Source organism: Phacochoerus africanus, chromosome X (genome assembly GCF_016906955.1).
Source record: "Phacochoerus africanus isolate WHEZ1 chromosome X, ROS_Pafr_v1, whole genome shotgun sequence".
NCBI classification, from domain to species: domain Eukaryota; kingdom Metazoa; phylum Chordata; class Mammalia; order Artiodactyla; family Suidae; genus Phacochoerus; species Phacochoerus africanus.
Genome location: NC_062560.1, coordinates 2,497,213 through 2,514,802, shown reverse-complemented (window position 1 = coordinate 2,514,802; position 17,590 = coordinate 2,497,213). Strand labels below are relative to the sequence as shown.

The 17,590-nt window shown below is 54.3% G+C and overlaps 1 protein-coding gene across 2 annotated transcripts in view; it reads left to right on the top strand.

The window, feature by feature from the left end:
- MXRA5 (matrix remodeling associated 5) overlaps positions 1-16,299 on the top strand; it is a 29,876-nt gene extending 13,577 nt beyond the window's left edge. For both annotated transcript variants that reach the window (XM_047765747.1, XM_047765746.1), the window contains exons 5-7: positions 224-5,194; positions 8,332-9,232; positions 13,213-16,299. In XM_047765747.1, the coding sequence (XP_047621703.1) occupies positions 224-5,194; positions 8,332-9,232; positions 13,213-15,121 (7,781 nt within the window). In that variant the 3' untranslated portion in view covers positions 15,122-16,299. The remainder of the gene's footprint in view (positions 1-223; positions 5,195-8,331; positions 9,233-13,212) is intronic.
- Positions 16,300-17,590: the final 1,291 nt, after the last annotated feature.

Below are 17,590 nucleotides of genomic sequence, written 5' to 3'. Positions count from 1 at the left end.
GAGCCACGACGGGAACTCCAATGTTATCTTATTTTAAAAAGAGAGTACTCATTACTCATTGTCAAGAAATTATAAAACGCTGTGCTCATTGGATTTAAAGTCTGGGGTGATGGCATCCCAGAGGCAGGGTGGGCGGATGACAAAGATGCCAGCCATGGCTTCCGCCTCCAGCCATTCTTGGTCTCATGAACTCAGAGCCTCTTTGTCTGATCCTGTGTTTCAGGGATTCTGAAGTGTAAGAAGGACAAAGCCTACGAAGGCGGTCAGCTCTGCGCCACCTGCACCAGCCCCAAGAAGCTGCACAGACAGGAGATTCAGAAGCTGAAGGACGTCACCTGTCAGAAGCCGCTCATAGCGTCCCCTCTGAGGCAGAACAGGAGCCGAGGCAGCGAGGAGGAGCCGGAGCAGGAGGAAGATGGTGACGACCACGTGGCCCTGGAGTCGCTCCAGGTCCCCCGCTGGAACGTCTCCCTCAACATGAGCGACGAGCACGGGAACACGGTCCACTTGCTCTGCACCATCAAGAGGCCCACGGACCTGCAGCAGCTCCATCTGAACCAAACAGACCCGCAGGAGATAGAGCTCAACGCCACTCTCGCCCTGGACTTCGAGTGTCCCATGACGCGAGAAAACTACGAGAGACTGTGGAAGCTGATCGCCTATTACAGCGAGGTCCCCGTGAAGCTGCACCGCGACCCCGCGCCTGACCAAGACCCCAGCCTCGGCTCCCAGTACAGGCAAGATGCTGATGACGACACCCTGTATTACACGGGCGTCCGAGCCCACATCCTTGCCGAACCGGAGTGGGTCCTGCAGCCGTCCGTGGACCTCCAGCTCAACCGGCGACAGAGTACGGCCAAGACGGTAGTGCTCGCCTATGCGTCCCGGTATTCTCTCACCATGCCCGCCAAGGACGCAAGGCCGTCTCGGAGCCGGAGCTGGGTCATGATCGAGCCTAGCACGGCCGTGCAGAGAGCCCAGACGGTCTTGGAAGGGAGCCCGTGCCAGCTGAGCTGCAACGTCAAGGCTTCCGAGAGGCCGTCCATCTGGTGGGTGCTGCCGGATGGCTCCGTCCTGAAAGCGCCCTTGGAGGACCAGGACGGCAGGGTCTCCATCCTCACTAGCGGCTGGCTGAAGATCAAGTCCACGGAGCCGTCAGACGCTGGTCTATACCAGTGCATCGCGCGGGTGAGGGACGAAGTGGATCGAATGGTGTACAGGGTTCTTGTGCAGCCTCCCGCCCCTCCAGCCCCCGATGGGCATACAGTGACCATTCAGAAGAACCCAGGCGAGCCAGTGACACTGCCTTGCCACGCACTGGCCGTACCCGAAGCCCAGATCAGCTGGGTCCTGCCCAACAAAAGGATCATAAATGACATGGCTAACACGTCCCACGCATACCTGCTGGCCGACGGGACTCTTTCCATCCCCCGGGTCCAAGGCAGCGACAGCGGCTACTACAGATGCGTGGCTGTCAACCAGCACGGGGCCGATCATTTCACCGTGGGGGTCGCGGTGCATAAGAAGGACTCCGGCAGGTCGTCGAAAAGGGGCCGGCGCCCAGGGGGGAAGACACTGGCCAGAGGAAGGGGGGACGTGGCGGAAGACGAAGGGGGATCTGGCTTAGGAGAGGAAGATCACGCACCGAGGAGAGGTCTCCACCCAAAGGACCAAGAGATGTACATCCAGACCAAGGACGACACGGTCCCCGGAGGTACGAAACCCAAGAAGGGGAGGAGGAAACTGAAGCCCTGGAAGCTGTCCGAAAAAGAGCCCGAGACAAATGTTGCAGAAGGTCGCAGAGTCTTTGAGTCCAGGCGAAGGGTCCACATGGCCAACAAACAGATTAATCCGCAACACTGGGCAGACATTTTAGCCAGAGTACGTGGGAGAAACCCACCGAAGGGAACAGAGGTTCCCCAGGTCCTTAAAGCCACCACTCCGCCCTCAGGGAGCCCAGAAGTGACATCCATCTGGCCGGCTGCCCCTCCCCCCTCAGGAGCACCCGTGTGGACCAAAACCAGTGCCGAAGAGTCCTCGGGGGACCTGTCTCTCTTCGAGGAGGAAGAGCAGGTTGCTGGCACTGTTTTCTCACCCGGGATGGTTCTGCTGGAACCCGGCCCACAGGGAGTAACTGTGGCCACACCCCAAGTGACAAGCATCCACCCGGAAGAACTGATTGATGAGGACTTTACAGAGAAGGGCAAGGACGCCCCTGCCACCGAAGTGGACTTGGGGTGGGCTCCCGCCACCACATCCCTATCGGTGCCTCGTGAATCCTCTCCGACCGTGCAGACCCTGGCCACGGTCGGCGAAGAGCCCACCCATGGAAGCCTAGGCACCGAGGGCAGGTCGACACCGGATGCCGGGTCTGTGCCAGAGCCCACCTCAAATGCATCTGAGCCGCCCTCCAGCGCCATCCCCCACGCTGCATCCAAGAATGTGCCCTACGCTCCCTCAGAGCCCGAGACCCAGTCGCCACAGGATGCAAATGAAATGAACGATCTGACCTCCTCAGGTTTTACTGCAGCCCCGACCTTGGGGGTTGCTGACTCCAAGACCTTTGAGCCATTTGAAGACCACAGTGTCAGAGAAACCCTTGTGCCAGCCCAAACGTTTCTACAAGGACACAGTGACACCCGGCAGCTAGTGAGCAATTTAAGCGCGCAAGGCCACCCGCGGGTGAGACAGGGTTCACAGGAGGATGCTCAGACAGTGCGGAAAGAAGGGGTGCTAGACAGAGACCCTGAAAAATTCGGAAATCCTGAGAATCGCAGGCAGGGCCAGGTACCTTCCACCCTCCTAGACGCTGCCCTGGAGGTCATGAGCAATGTCACTGCCTGGAAGCATCCCAAGGAAACCACGCGATTGGACGAGGCTGCCACCACGGTCGCCATGCTGGCGCCCACCCAGAGAAGCCCTGCTCCATCAGCGCCGACCACTCACCCTTCTCGAAGGAGACCCCACGGCAAGAAGCGGGTACGCACGCACCGATTACGACAGCGGCAGAAACAACCCCCGCCCACGACGTTGGCCCCTGTGGAGACTTTTTCTACTCCACCCACTCGGGTACCGGAAGGGGCGGTTCCGAAGCAGGGGGACAGCTTGCCCGTCCCCACGCCTTGGCTGGAGAGCACTGTCCATACCCCTCCGCAGCTGGACGCGCGGAGGCCCGCGGAGCCCGTACCCAAGGAGCCCCCCCGCAAGAAGCACGGGAAGCGGCCGAATAAACATCGCTACGTGACAGCGACCGCGAGCCCCACGGCGCCTGTGTCCCCAACCAGCCCTTTCCCAAAAAATAAAGGCGTTCCTACCCCCACTTCACAAGCTGTGCTTCCAGCGACAACCGTTTCTCTCCCAACCGTAGACCTGCCTAGAGGATCCAGAATGGAAGGTGACCATACAACCCGCGTAGAAATCCGCTTCTCCCCAGATCAGCTGCAGGAGGCAAGTCCACTCACCCACGAGCCTGTACCCCCTGGAAAAGAAGTGGAGAATCTTGGTGTCGCCAACATCGATGACTATAAAACGGGCAGTCCGGTCCCTGGCGAGTCAGTGGGTCACACGGTGTCACCGTTGGGCGCCACAGTCTCCAGCGGGGGCGAATTTAAAGAAGCATCTAAACCTTCTGGCTTCCCAGGAACCCCAGGCTGGAACCCCCCAGGGGCAGCCCAGCCTGAAGGGCTCCTGACCGACCGACCTGCTCCAGGATCTTCGGAAGCTCTTACGGACTCACCCTTCTTCCAAGAGGGGGAGGACCCAGCGTTTCCTTCAGAGTTTGCACCTTCGGTTGCCGTGTCTACACTGTTGCAGCCGGAAGAATGGGTTCCTTCGCCGACGCTCCCGGGCCTCAAAGTCGAGGCGTCTTCAAGTCCAGCGGAAGCCAGCATCAGTGATCAGAGCGATCACGCAGCCCGTCCAGCTACCCTCCGTCCTGAAGGTGGACCTCAGCCTTGGGTCTCTCCACCTGTCCCCGTGCGGGAGCCCGCCTCCCCCCTCCTGCCCACCGCTCTCGCGTCCCTGGCACACACCACGGCACAGCCCGCGCCTCTTACATCTAAAACATCGCCAGCATCAAGCACGTCCAAAGAAAACCTTCTCTCCGGGGATGGGAGGACCCCGGAGACCACAACGCCGTCGGTGAAGAAGCAGGGAACGCAGCCTACGGGGAAACCAGATCGGGTATCCACGCCCTCTCCCGTCCTGGACAAATGGAATGTCACCCCTAAGCCAGTGTCCGGAAAGGAAGCCCCGGATGGCAGAACCGAAAGCCTTCTTCCCCGGCTCCCGGAGAGCCGCCAGGAGGCTGGCAGAGCCCAGGTTTTCCAGCCACCCCCCCGAGTCCCCACCAAACCGGTCCCATCAAGAGAGACGGTGAGGCCACCGCAGACCACACAAGGCTCCCTGAGATACTTTGTAACTTTCCAGCCCCCTCGTCACACGACCAACAGACCGGAAATGACGGCGCATCCGTCCAGGGTTCCGCTGGCAAATGAACGCTTCACGACGCCCACGTTACCAGGTCCGACCTCTCCTGTGGTTCCGCTGCACGGGTCCAAACCTAGCGCTCCCGGTACCACCGCCCGAGGCCCGCACAGAGCCCACGGCAGCTCCACATCGCTAGGCGATAACCACCTCCCGGACCTAAGAGCCCCCGCTGGCAAGCTGCCCCATCCCAGAGCCCCTCCTGCCAGTGGGAGGCTCCCTTTCTTCCTCAATAGGACGCTCTCTTTCCCACCGTTGGGAGCTACCCCCAAGCCCCCGACACCCGCCTCTCCCGCACTGGTGACGAGAGACCAAAAAGTCCACCCAGGTTCCTCCCATAGGCTTCATTCTCAGAGCATCGCTCAGGTCGACCTCGGTCCTCCGGCGCCTCCGCTGTTGCCCGCTCCCCGGACCACAGCCCCCCCCTCCACGAACGTCCGGAACCTTCCTGCGGTCTCCTCCACCCGGAGCTCCGTCCCTTTCCTGACGCCTTCCGCCCAGCCCTCCAGAAGCGTCCATCACAGCAGCCTCAAGCTCTTCTCTGCTGCAGGACCACCCGCATCCAAATTCTGGACCCTGGGGGAGAAGCCCCACATCGTCACCAAGTCTCCTCCCTCTGTGACTGTCACCGCGGAGACAGACGTTGTGTTCCCTTGTGAGGCAACAGGCCAACCCCAGCCTTTTGTGACCTGGACAAAGGTGTCCACAGGTAGGGCATTTACCCAGCTACCTTTTTTTTTTTTTTTAAGGTGGCACCTGTGGCACATGGACGTTCACGGGCTAGGGGGTGAATAGGAGCTGCACCTGCAGGTGTATGCCACAGCCACAGCAACGCCAGATCCGAGCTGCACGTGTGACCTGTGCCACAGCTCCCGGCAACATCGGATTCTTAACCCACTGAGCGAGGCCAGGGATTGAACCTGAGTCCTCATGGATGCTAATTGGGTCCTTAGCCCACTGAGCCACAACGGGAACTCCCCATCTGCTTTTTCGCCAGCACTTCTGTAGGGAGGGGTTGCTTGAGTCTATGACCTTGCGTAGAACCAGAGCATCTGGGAAAACGACAAAGAGGAGGGGAGGGGACATTTGAGACTCAGTTAACAGGTGTATTCTCTTTACAGGGACAGGAATTAAGGAACTACAATGGGTGTAGCATATGGACCTTCCCAGGCTAGGGGTCAAGTCAGAGCTGCAGCTGCAGGTCTACACCACAGCCACGGCAATACCGTGGAGATGGCAGCTTCTCAGTTTTTACTGTCGTCCGTTACCTGGAAGCAATTTCACCATAAGGGGTGTTCTCGTTGTGGCAGCAGGTTAAGAACCCAACATAGTGTCTGCGAAGTTGTGGGTTCGATCCCTGGCCTCGCTCAGTGGGTTAAGGATCCGGTGATGCCACAAGCTGAGGCACAGGTCACAGACATAGCTCAGATCCCGTGTTGCCATGGCTGCAGCATAAGCCTCAGCTGCAGCTCCAATTTGACCCCTAACCCGGGAACTTCCATATGGTGCAGGTGTGACTGTAAAAAGAAAAAAACAAACAAACAAAAAGCCCATGATGGATGCAAGGACCCAGGAACCCAGCAGTGTGGGAGAGGAAAAAAAGAATGAAACTCTGAGTTTTCTTGGGCTTTCCAGGTTTTTAACGATAGGATTTGCTATTTATTATTCAGGTGTGGGTGAGGCTAATAGATTAGGAAATGACTGTATTGATGACAGTTGGTCACTCCCTGTCCCCAAGAGGGGGACACACCATGCCATGCAGGGTTATACAGGGCAGCTCCAGGCTGGGTCAGGAGGCAGAGGGAGGAGGAGGGAACAGGTGAGGCAGGGGAGCAGGCTTACGGGGGACTGGTGTGACATATTCCAGCCGGTCCTGGGGTGCAGGGCTGTCCTTGTTGCTGGCACCTGGCCCTGGGGTGGGGGGACGAGGGCAGGTGCATGGTGGCCCAGAGTAGGGGAGCCCCACTGAGGAGGTGAGGGGCTCTGCCTGGGTCAGTTGGCATTTGAAGGGCGAGTCCTTAGCCCTGTCTAGGAACTGGCCACCCCTAGGAGGTCAGCAAGACCCCAAGAGGACGAAGCATTGGAAACCCTTGATTTATACAGACCCTGCCTGGGGCAGAGCCCAGAGAGGGCGGGCTTTGACACACGGGGCATGTAGCAAGGGGGGAGGAAAAGGGGCACCTGCCCCTGACTGTGGTAGTGGGGTGAAGGCCCCCCGGCAGAGAATGGCCTGCTCCATCTAGCCGCCAGGAGCCTGGCTGGGCACAGAGGGAGGTGACTGCAAGCCTGGGATATTCCTATAGTCAAGCTGGGGACCTCAGCAGCACAGCCCCCATGCAGTGAGGTGAGGGCTGAGCAAAGGCAGACTGCCTCTTTAGGAACCCAACCAAGAGGCCACCTGGGGGGGAGGCTTGGGGCTCAGGATGGCTTCCAGAATCTTCCACAAAGCCTGCCCATGGCTTGAAGATGGCATCTGCCTTGATTTGGGGATCAGTGTAGGAGTTAAGTACGATGTTGGAGGAATTTTAAAATAATAGTAATAATAAATTTTTAAAAATGTATTGGAGGGATTGAGGTGGGGCCTTTGCCGTCACTGTTTGGACCTAAAGAGGATTCGAGGAGTTCCCTGGTGGCTCAGCAGGTTACAGAGCCAGTGTGATCACTGCTGTGGCTCAGGTCACTGCTGTGGTGTGAGTTCGAGCCCTAGCTCTGGGGCTTCTGCATGCTGCAGGTGCAGCCAGAAAAAAAAAAAAAAAGAGGGGAATTAAATTAATTAACTAATAATCCTCATTGGGCCCTTTTGAAGTGGTATTTTTATGTTGAACTCGATGGACTTTATTTTATTTTATTGTTATTAGAATATAGTTGATTTACAGCGTTGTGTCAATTTTCATGGTACAGCAAAGTGACCCAGTCAAACACACACACACACACACACACACACACACACGTATATATGCACATTCTTTTTCTCATACTATCTTCCATCATGTTCTATCCCAAGATATTTATCCTTTTTTTTTTTTTTTTGTCTTTTTAGGGCCACACACGTGGCATCTGGAGGTTCCCAGGCTAGGGGTCTAATCAGAGCTGTAGCTGCCAGCCTACACGACAGCCACAGCAATGCCAGATCTGAGCCACGTCTGCGACCTACACCACAACTCACAGCAACGCCGGATCCTTAACCCACTGAGCGAGGCCAGGGATGGAACCCGCAACCTCATGGTTCCTAGTCGGATTCGTTTCTGCTGCGCTACGAGGGGAACTCCCTTTGTCTTTTTTTCTTTTTTTGTCTTTGATGTTTATATATGTATAAATGAACTATACTGGAATATATATATATATATATATATATGCATTCTTCTCATTTATGTATGTAAATCAAGTATACTCTAGTAAATACACACACACACACACATTTTTTCTCATAGTATTTTCCATCATGTTCTATCCCAAGAGATTGGATATACTTCCCTGTGCAGTGCATATACACAATGGAATATTACTCAGCCATAAAAAAGAACAAAATAATGCCATTTGCAGCTACATGGATGCAACCAGACATTCTCCTACTAAGGGAAGTCCGTCAGAAAGAGAAAGACGAATACCACATGAGACCACTTCTGTGTGGGATCTACAACAGGGCACTTGGGAGTTCCCGCTGCCATGAGCTGTGGTGTAGGTCACAGACACAGCTCGGGTCTGGTGTGGCTGTGGTGTAGGCGTAGGCGGGCGGCTGCAGCTCCATTTCCATCCCTAGCCTGGGAACTTCCATGTGCCCCGGGTGCAGCCCTAAAAAGCAAAATAAGTAAATAAAACAGGACGCTTGTTTGTCTTTATTTCCAGGCGCTCTCATGACCCCAAACACCAGAGTGCAGCGGTTTGAAGTCCTGAAGAATGGCACTTTCGTCATCCGAAACGTGCAGGTGCAGGACGGGGGCCAGTACATGTGCACCGCCAAAAACCTGCACGGAGCCGACAGGATGGTAGTCCTGCTGACCGTGGCCGTGCAGCAGCCCCAGATCCTGGCGTCCCACTACAAGGATGTCACCGTCTACCTGGGGGATACCATTGCCATGGAGTGCCTGGCCAAGGGGACCCCCGCTCCCCAGATCTCCTGGATTTTCCCCGACAGGAGGGTGTGGCAGACCGTGTCCCCCGTGGAAGGCAGGATCACGCTGCACGAAAACCGGACCCTGTCCATCAAAGAGGCGTCCTTCTCGGACAGAGGCGTGTACAAATGCGTGGCCAGCAACGCAGCGGGCGCGGACAGCCTGGCCATCCGCCTGCACGTGGCGGCCCTGCCCCCGGTCATCCAGCAGGAGAAGCTGGAGAACATCTCGGTGCCGCCGGGGCTCAGCATCCACATCCACTGCACGGCCAAGGCGGCGCCGCTGCCCAGCGTGCGCTGGGTGCTGTGGGACGGGACGCAGATCCGCCCCTCCCAGTTCCTCCACGGCAACCTCTTCGTCTTCCCCAACGGCACCCTCTACATCCGCAACCTGGCGCCCAAGGACAGCGGGCGCTACGAGTGCGTGGCCGCCAACCTGGTGGGCTCGGCGCGGAGGGCGGTGCAGCTGTCGGTGATGCGCGCGGCCGCCAACGCGCGCATCACCGGCACGTCGCCGCAGAGAACCGACGTCCGCTACGGGGGGACCCTCCGGCTGGACTGCAGCGCCTCGGGGGACCCCTGGCCGCGCATCCTCTGGAGGCTCCCTTCCAAGAGAATGATCGACGCGCTTTTCAGGTACGTGGCGCTCCGGCCTCGCCATCCGTCTGGGCTCCTGGGCCCGCTTCCCCTCTGGGCGCGGGGCGACCGTCTGCAGGATCCTTGGGCAGGAAAGGGAATGCCTCTGTTGCTGCCTGTAGGTGCCGGAGGTGGGGACACGAGCATGTCTCTTTTCTTTCCTTCCTCCCTCCCTCGCTCCCCTCCTTCCTCTTTTTAGGGTCATACCTGTGGCATATGGAGGTTCCCAGGCGAGGGGCCATGAATCCGACCTGCAGCTACAGGGCTATGCCACAGGCACAGCGACACCAGATCTGAGCCACATCTGTGACCTACCCCCTAAAGAAAGCTAAACCAATAGCTTTTTTTTTTGCATTTTGCAGTTTTTTGTTTTGTTTTGTTTTTGTTTTTGTTTTGTCTTTTTGCCATTTCTTGGGCCGCTCTCGCGGCATATGGAGGTTCCCGGGCTAGGGGTCTAATCGGAGCTGTAGCTGCCAGCCTACGCCAGAGCCACAGCAACGCAGGATCCGAGCCGCATCTGCGACCTACACCACAGCTCACGGCAACGCCGGATCGTTAACCCACTGAGCAAGGGCAGGGACCGAACCCGCAACCTCATGGTTCCTAGTCGGATTCGTTAACCACTGTGCCATGATGGGAACTCCAATAGCTTTTTTTTTAATGATCATATTTTTAACTGTACTTGGGGGGTGGGTGCTGTGCCCTGACAGGCAGAAATTCCTAGGCCAGGGATCCCGCCTGTGCCACAGCAGCAACTCAAGCCACAGCAGTGACGACACTGGATCCTTAACTCGCTGAGCCACCAGGGAACTCCTTTTAACTGTATTTTAAATAATTAGATAAAACAATTTAATTTGCCTTCTCTTTGTGTTCAGTCTCCACAAAACACCTAGAAGCCTCAGGCCTTATATGGAAACGGTTTTCGCAATAGGTGGAACATAGGTAAAACAGAAAATTTAGGAGTTCCCATTGTGGCTCAGTGGTAAGGAGCCTGACTAGTATCCATGAGGTTGCAGGTTTGATCCCTGGCCTCGCTCATCAGGTTAAGGATCTGGCGTTGTCATGAGCCGTGGTGTAGATCACAGATAAAGCTCGGATCTGTCATTGCTGTGGCTGTGGTGTAGGCTGGCAGCTGTAGCTCCAATTGGATCCCTAGCCTGGGAACCTCCATATGCTGTGGGTGTAGCCCTAAAAATAAAATAAAAAAAAAAGCAAAATAAATAAATGAACACATAATGGCATCAGGAAGGTAGAATATTTGGAATTCTAAAAGTTCATTTTGGCTATGATAAAAGTGCCTCTGCTCCCCTGCCTTCTGTTCCCAGAGGTATGAATCTCCAGCTCTCGGTCTCAGCCAAGGGCAATTTTGTCCTCAGGGGACATTTAGCAGTTTTCGGAGACAGTTTTGGTTGCTGTGACTTAGGGAGTGGGGAGGGGGCGCTCCTGCCCTGTTGTGGACGGAGACCTGGGATGCTGCTCAACCCCCCACAGGGCACAAGAGCCCCCCATCAGAGCCCTCCAGCCGCAGTGGCAGTAGCATGATGCCGAGAAACTCCGTCTTAGCACGGAGACTTTCTGCCAGTTATCCATCTCCATTGTCTGTCATCTGTTTTTATCTATCATCGCCTATGTGATATCTGTCACTTAATAAATGTAGTATTTTCCGTCTGTCTGTTACCTATTCTGTGTATCTATTTCTGCTTTTTTTTTTTTTTGGACTTTTCAAGGCCACACCCACGGCATATGGAGGCTCCCAGGCTAGGGGTCCAATCACAGCTGTAGCTGCCAGCCTACGCCACAGCCACAGCAATGCCAGATCTGAGCTGCTTCTGTGACCTACACCACAGCTCACGGCAGTGCCAGATCTTTCGCGCACTGAGTGAAGCCAGGGATCGAACCTGCATCTTCTTGGATGCTCATCAGATTGGTTTCCCCTGAGCCACGACAGGAACTCCCATTCTATGTACCTCTATATCATCTATCATTTGTCCTTCTATCATTTATGTATCATCTCTTCTATGTAGCGATATATCATCTATCTGTCTATCCATCATCTATCTGTCTGTCGGTCTATCTATCTATGTATGGAAGCGGTTCTCAGCCAGACAGTCCGCTTCTGCAGGAAGCTCTCCTCAGTGTCTGCAGATATTTTCACTTCTCATGACTAGTGAGGAAAGGGTGCTACTGACTACGTGGCTGAGAGCAGTGATGCTACTCCGTCCCACTGTGCACAGGACGGCCAATGACAGAGCCATCCACCCCTCAGAGCAGTAACCAAAACCCCCGGGGCTAAAGCCAGTGCCACCTGTTCGTGTTTCGAGATGCAGAGGAGGAGGGCAACTACTGGAACGCCCCTGGCTCCTGGTGCATCTTCAGCCTCCACCCCCGGGAGCTCAGGCAGGAACGCACCTCAGTGTGTGTTTCAACCCCAGAGAGCCTCCAAATTACTGCCCCGGGTTCCGCCCGGTGGCGGCTCGTCTGCTCGGGCTCTTCCCAAGGCAGGAACAGGGCGAAGGCGCTTTCTCCCAGCCCGTGCTTTAGACGGCCGGGCGGTGCCTCAATCTGGCACAATCCATCCAGAATACCACGTACCCAGTTTTTCCCCTGGAACGTCTTCCAGCTGAGCAGATTCCTGCTGTGGAGAGAAGGGTTTTCCGTTGACATTGGCAGGGCTGAGCCTGTGCTGAATGAACCCTGAAGTCAAAGAATGCAGTTCCAGTAGGAATGGGGGCCGTGCTAGGAGCATGTCGCTATAAATCAACCAGCACGGTCGCCCAGCCTGCACGGTTCCTAGATTCTGACTAATTGCATTCTTCGTAAAGTGTAATTAAACCAGCCATGTGAGTTTAATAAAAGAGCAGGCTCTCTGCCCTGCCTGCATATTGGGACAGTTGAAAATTGGAGTTACTGGACTTCCACATCTATCTATGTGTGGATGTGTAGGCTCGGGTCTTTTTCGGAGTTGCAGAATGTTTGCAGGCACCTGCTCCTGTACCCATTTCTGGATTCGGACTCCGAGTCTGATTCAGATATCTTTGTCTGCTCCACTCCCATCCAGTGACCTCCTAACTCATCTTGACTCTCTGGGTGACACCACCATTTCAAGGGGTCCTTGTTAGTCGCTGCTCTGGTGAAGAGCAAGCAGCTCATCAGGTTGAATGCCGTCATAGGCAGACACCTTTGTGACTTTGTTTAATCGATAGCACAGTTCCAACAGACTACTAGAATGTCACAGTGGGAAGGAAATATTTATGGGTCATATCCAAGTGCCCCTTGCAGCTGCCAATATTACAAGTTATAGGTGAGGAGTTCCTGTCATGGTGTAGTGGAAATGAATCTGACGAGGAACCATGAGGTTCCAGGTTCGATCCCACTCACTCACTGGGTTACGGATCCCGTGTGGTGTAGGTCACAGATGTGGCTCAGATGCTGCATTGCTGTAGCTGTGGTATAGACTGCAGCTGCAGCTCCTATTTGAGCTCTCGCCTGGGAACCTCCATATGCCACAGGTGCGGCCCTAAAAAAACAAAAGACAAAAAAAAAAGAAGTTACAGGTAATTGAGGTTTTCCTTCTGCATCCTTCTTTTCCTTTTTATTTATTTATTTATTTATTTTGATCTTTTTTTTAGGGCCGCATCCAGGGCATATGGAGCTTCCCAGGCTAGGGGATGAATCAGAGCTATAGCCACCAGCCTACACCACAGCCACAGCAGCACGGGATCCCAGCTACTTCCGGGACCTACAGCACAGCTCATGGCAATGCTGGATGCTCAACACACACAGCGAGGGCAGGGATCGAACCCATATCCTCACAGACATGATGTTGGGTTCTTAACCTGTTGAGCCACAACGGGACCTCCAGCATGTGACATTTTGAGTGGTGACCCTGTGCGCTGATAGTTTTCAGAACCACCAGCAGTTTTCTTTTGGTGACCAGCAGGCTGACCTCTTGTTCCTTCTCTTCCCCCACACCCCATCAGCTTTGACACCAGGATCAAGGTCTTTGCCAATGGGACCCTGCTGGTGAAATCTGTCACCGACAAGGATGCAGGCGATTACCTGTGCGTCGCCCGGAATAAGGTAGGGGACGACTTCGTCATGCTCCAGGTCAACGTGGTCATGAGACCAGCCAAGATCGAGCACAAAGAGGAGAATGACCACAGGGTCTTCTACGGGGGCGACCTCAAGGTCGACTGCGTGGCCACCGGGCTTCCCAACCCCGAGATCTCCTGGAGCCTCCCCGACGGGAGCCTGGTCAACTCCTTCATGCAGTCCGATGATGGCGGCGGGCGCGCCAAGCGCTACGTGGTTTTCAACAATGGGACACTCTACTTTAACGAGGTCGGTATGCGCGAGGAGGGGGACTACACCTGCGTGGCCGAAAACCAGGTTGGCAAGGATGAGATGACCGTGCATGTGAAGGTGGTGACCGAGCCCCCCACCATCCGCAACAAGACGTACTCCGTGGTCCAGGTCCCCTACGGGGATGTGGTCACCGTGGCCTGTGAGGCCAAAGGGGAGCCCACACCCAGGGTGACGTGGCTCTCGCCCACCAACCGGCTGATCCCTGCCTCCTCCGAGAAGTACCAGATATATCCAGATGGCACGCTGCTGATCCAGAAAGCCCAGCGCTCGGACAGCGGCAACTACACCTGTGTGGTCAGGAACAGTGCCGGAGAGGACCGGAAGACGGTCTGGATCCACGTCCACGTGCAGGCGCCCAGGATCAACGGGAACCCCGACGCCATCACCACAGTGCGGGAGATCGCCCCAGTAGGCAGTCGGAAACTCATTGACTGCCAAGCAGAAGGCACCCCCATGCCGAGGGTCTTGTGGGCTTTCCCTGAGGGTGTGGTCCTACCCGCCCCTTACCATGGCAACCGGATCACCATCCACGGCAACGGGACCCTGGACATCCGGCGTCTGCGGAAGAGTGATTCAGTCCAATTGGTGTGTATCGGGCGCAATGAGGGTGGGGAGGCCAGGCTGATTGTCCAGCTTACTGTCCTGGAACCCGTGGAAAAGCCCATCTTCCACGACCCAGTCAGCGAAAAGATCACCGCCATGGCCGGACACACCATCAGTCTCAACTGCTCTGCAGCCGGGACCCCGACGCCCACCCTGCTCTGGGTCCTCCCCAACAAGACAGAGCTCCGGAGTGGCCAGCAGCTGCAGCGGTTCTACCACAAGGGCGACGGCAAGCTCCACATCAGTGACCTTTCATCCGTGGACGCGGGGGCTTACCGCTGCGTGGCCAGGAACTCGGCGGGCTACACAGAGAGGCTGGTCTCCCTGAAGGTGGGGCTGAAGCCTGAGACCAGCAACCGGTACCACAACCTCATCAGCATCATCAACGGGGAGACCCTGCACCTGCCCTGTGCACCCCCGGGGGGCCGGCAGGCGCGGTCCTCTTGGACGCTGCCCAACGGCCTGGTTTTGGAGGGCCCCCAGGCCCGGGGACGCTTCACCCTGTGGGAGAACGGCACCCTCACCGTGCGGGACGCCTCGGTGTTCGACAGGGGGACCTACGTGTGCAAGGCAGACACAGAGTACGGCCCCTCGGTCGCGAATGTTCCAGTGATCGTGATCGCCTACCCTCCCCGCATCACCAGCGAGCCCACGCCTGTCATCTACACTCGGCCTGGGAACATGGTGAAGATTAACTGTATGGTCATGGCCATTCCCAAAGCCGAGATAACATGGGAGCTGCCGGATAAGTCCCTTCTGATGGCAGGAACCCAGCCCCGTCTCTACGGGCACAGGTTCCTCCACCCACAGGGATCGTTAACCATCCAGCAGGCCACCCAGAGGGATGCCGGCTTCTACAAGTGCTCTGCGAAAAACATCCTGGGCAGTGACTCCAAAACAACGTACATCCACGTCTACTGAGACGCCAGGCGGAGAACGCAGACTCTGTGGTGCTTGCTTAGGGAGTTGGAACCAAGCCTCCTTTGGAAGGAAAGCTGGGGCTGGAGAGTTGGAGCTTTACAAGGATTCGTCCTAAGAGGTGGTGGCTCTCCTTCTTGGCTTTCAGGCTTGCCTTGACCTTGACCTAAGCTTATTGAGGAAAGGAAGCAAGACAGACACTGGAGGGAGGGGTCAGCCTCTCTGGTGTGTGTGTGTGTGTATGTGGTGGAGGGGTGTTGGGGGAGACTTTTTTTCATGTTTACAAAACACCATATGCTCTTGCCTTGTCTTTCACCAGACTTGAGCACAAACCGAAATTTCTGGGTTGGCCTGAACCACCCTGACACCTGAAGGAGTATCTGGATGGTGTCCAAGGCATATTTGCCAAAAATAAGCTGTACACATGCACAGTGCCTTCCTGCCGCACCCCCCGACACACACACACACTGGTTAACCTGTCACAGTTTTCACATGATAGAATGTTCTAGAATGAGTCCCCATCTTTCTGTTTTTCCCTCCGTCACTTCACCACGCCAGCTTGCCACCTCCCCCCCACCCTCAACCAAGGGCTGAGAACCAAAGTGATTGATTTTATTTTATTTTGTTCACATCCAAGTTTGATACAGCACAGCTCCCATTTTATAGGGAAGATTACGTTCTCCCTGGAATTCACTTTTTTATATAATGTTTTATTATATATATATTTTTTTCTTTCTAGTCAGACAGTGAGAGTAGAAAGAGAAAGACATCCTTTCTGTCTCTTTTAAAAGAATAAATTATTGGTCTTTGCAAGACTTGGATACATTAGGGCAGGCGTGGAAATGTAATTACAAAAATACTTTCTTCCCCAACTTCCTTCCAATCCATTAAGCACTATTATATTACCTTTCCCAGGAACCCACCAGTGGAGGAGGCTTAGATATTGGATTTCTTTGTCTTATCCCCTGGGAGCTGTGGTGGGGGAGATGACAGGAAAGGAAGAAGTGAGCTAAGTCGTGACCCCACAGAATAAATCCATAATCTTCCTGAGAAACCCAGAAATATCTCCCTTCCTGTCACACTGTGTCCATAGAAAGATCTGTTATTTCCATGACTGCTTTACTGTATTTTTAAGGTCAACACAATGTACATTTGATAATAAAATAATATTTTCCAAAGAACTAGGCAGTGCTGACAGTGATATGTTTAACGGCAGAAGTGCTTCCAGTGAATTTGGGTTATCAGATTGGTCGTGGGAGTTCCCACTGTGGCTCAGTGGTAATGAACCTGACTCGTGTCCATGAGGATGTGGGTTCAATCCCTGGCCTCACTCAGTTGGTTAAGGATACAGCATTGCTGTGAGCTGTGGTGTAGTCACAGACCTGGCTTGGATCCCATGTTGCTATGGCTGTGGTGTAGGCTGGAGGCTACAGCTCTGATTCAACTCCTAGCCTGGGAACTTCCCTATGCTGCAGGTGTGCCCCTAAAAAGCTTAAAAAAAAAGAAGAAGAAGAAGAAGAAGGAAAATCATGCTTCTTGTGTTCCCTCTCTGCAAGGCTGAAGTTTCTCTAACCCAGACTATGATCCCCCACAAAACAGGAAGCCATCTCTGTTCCCCCACAGCATCTTCTCATGTGACACATGAAGCCATAAAAATGTTGTGAGGTTTAAATCAGATAAGACGTCTCTGTAAATCAACTACACTTATTTTTTTAATTAAAAAAAATTAAAAAAACTAAAAGTTCAAGGGATATGAAGGCAGATGTTTGGAAGCAGAGGAAAGATTAAAACGACTCATTGCTCACATAGACATGATCCCAGCCAACACATTTAATCATTATCCATTGGTTTCAGGCCAGGAAGTAGGTCTAGAGAGGTTAATAACTTGCCTAAGGTCACCCAGCTTCAAGGGAAAAAGCAGAGATTTGAACTAGGAATCCTCAAAAAGGAGAAGAAGAAGAGTTAGAAGGAGGAGGAGAAGAAGAAGAAGAAAAAAATTCTCAAGGGCTTTCCATGGAAATGTAAACAAAAGTTATTATTTGTTTCAGTCGTCCTGATGGGTTGGTGGGGTATCTCACATTTGTACACGAATTGTCTTTGAAACACTTTGCATATACACAGTGATTTAATAGATGACCAGGGACCAAGGCATTCCCGTTGTGGCTCAGCAATAAAAAACCCGACTTATATCCATAAGGACCCGGGTTTGATCCCTGGCCTCACTCAATGGGTTAAAAGATCCGGCATTGCCATGAGCTATGTCATAGGTTGCAGATGCAGCTCTGATTGGACCCCTAGCCTGGGAACTTCCATATGCCATGGGTGCATCCCTAAAAATAAAAAAAAAAAAGAAAAGAAAAAAAAATTTTTTTTAAATATGGACATGCTGCTTTGGGAAGAAAAAAACAAGGTTATTTTCCATTCATGTCTGGTCACATGAATTTTAAAGCAAAGATCACAAAAACAAGCAAA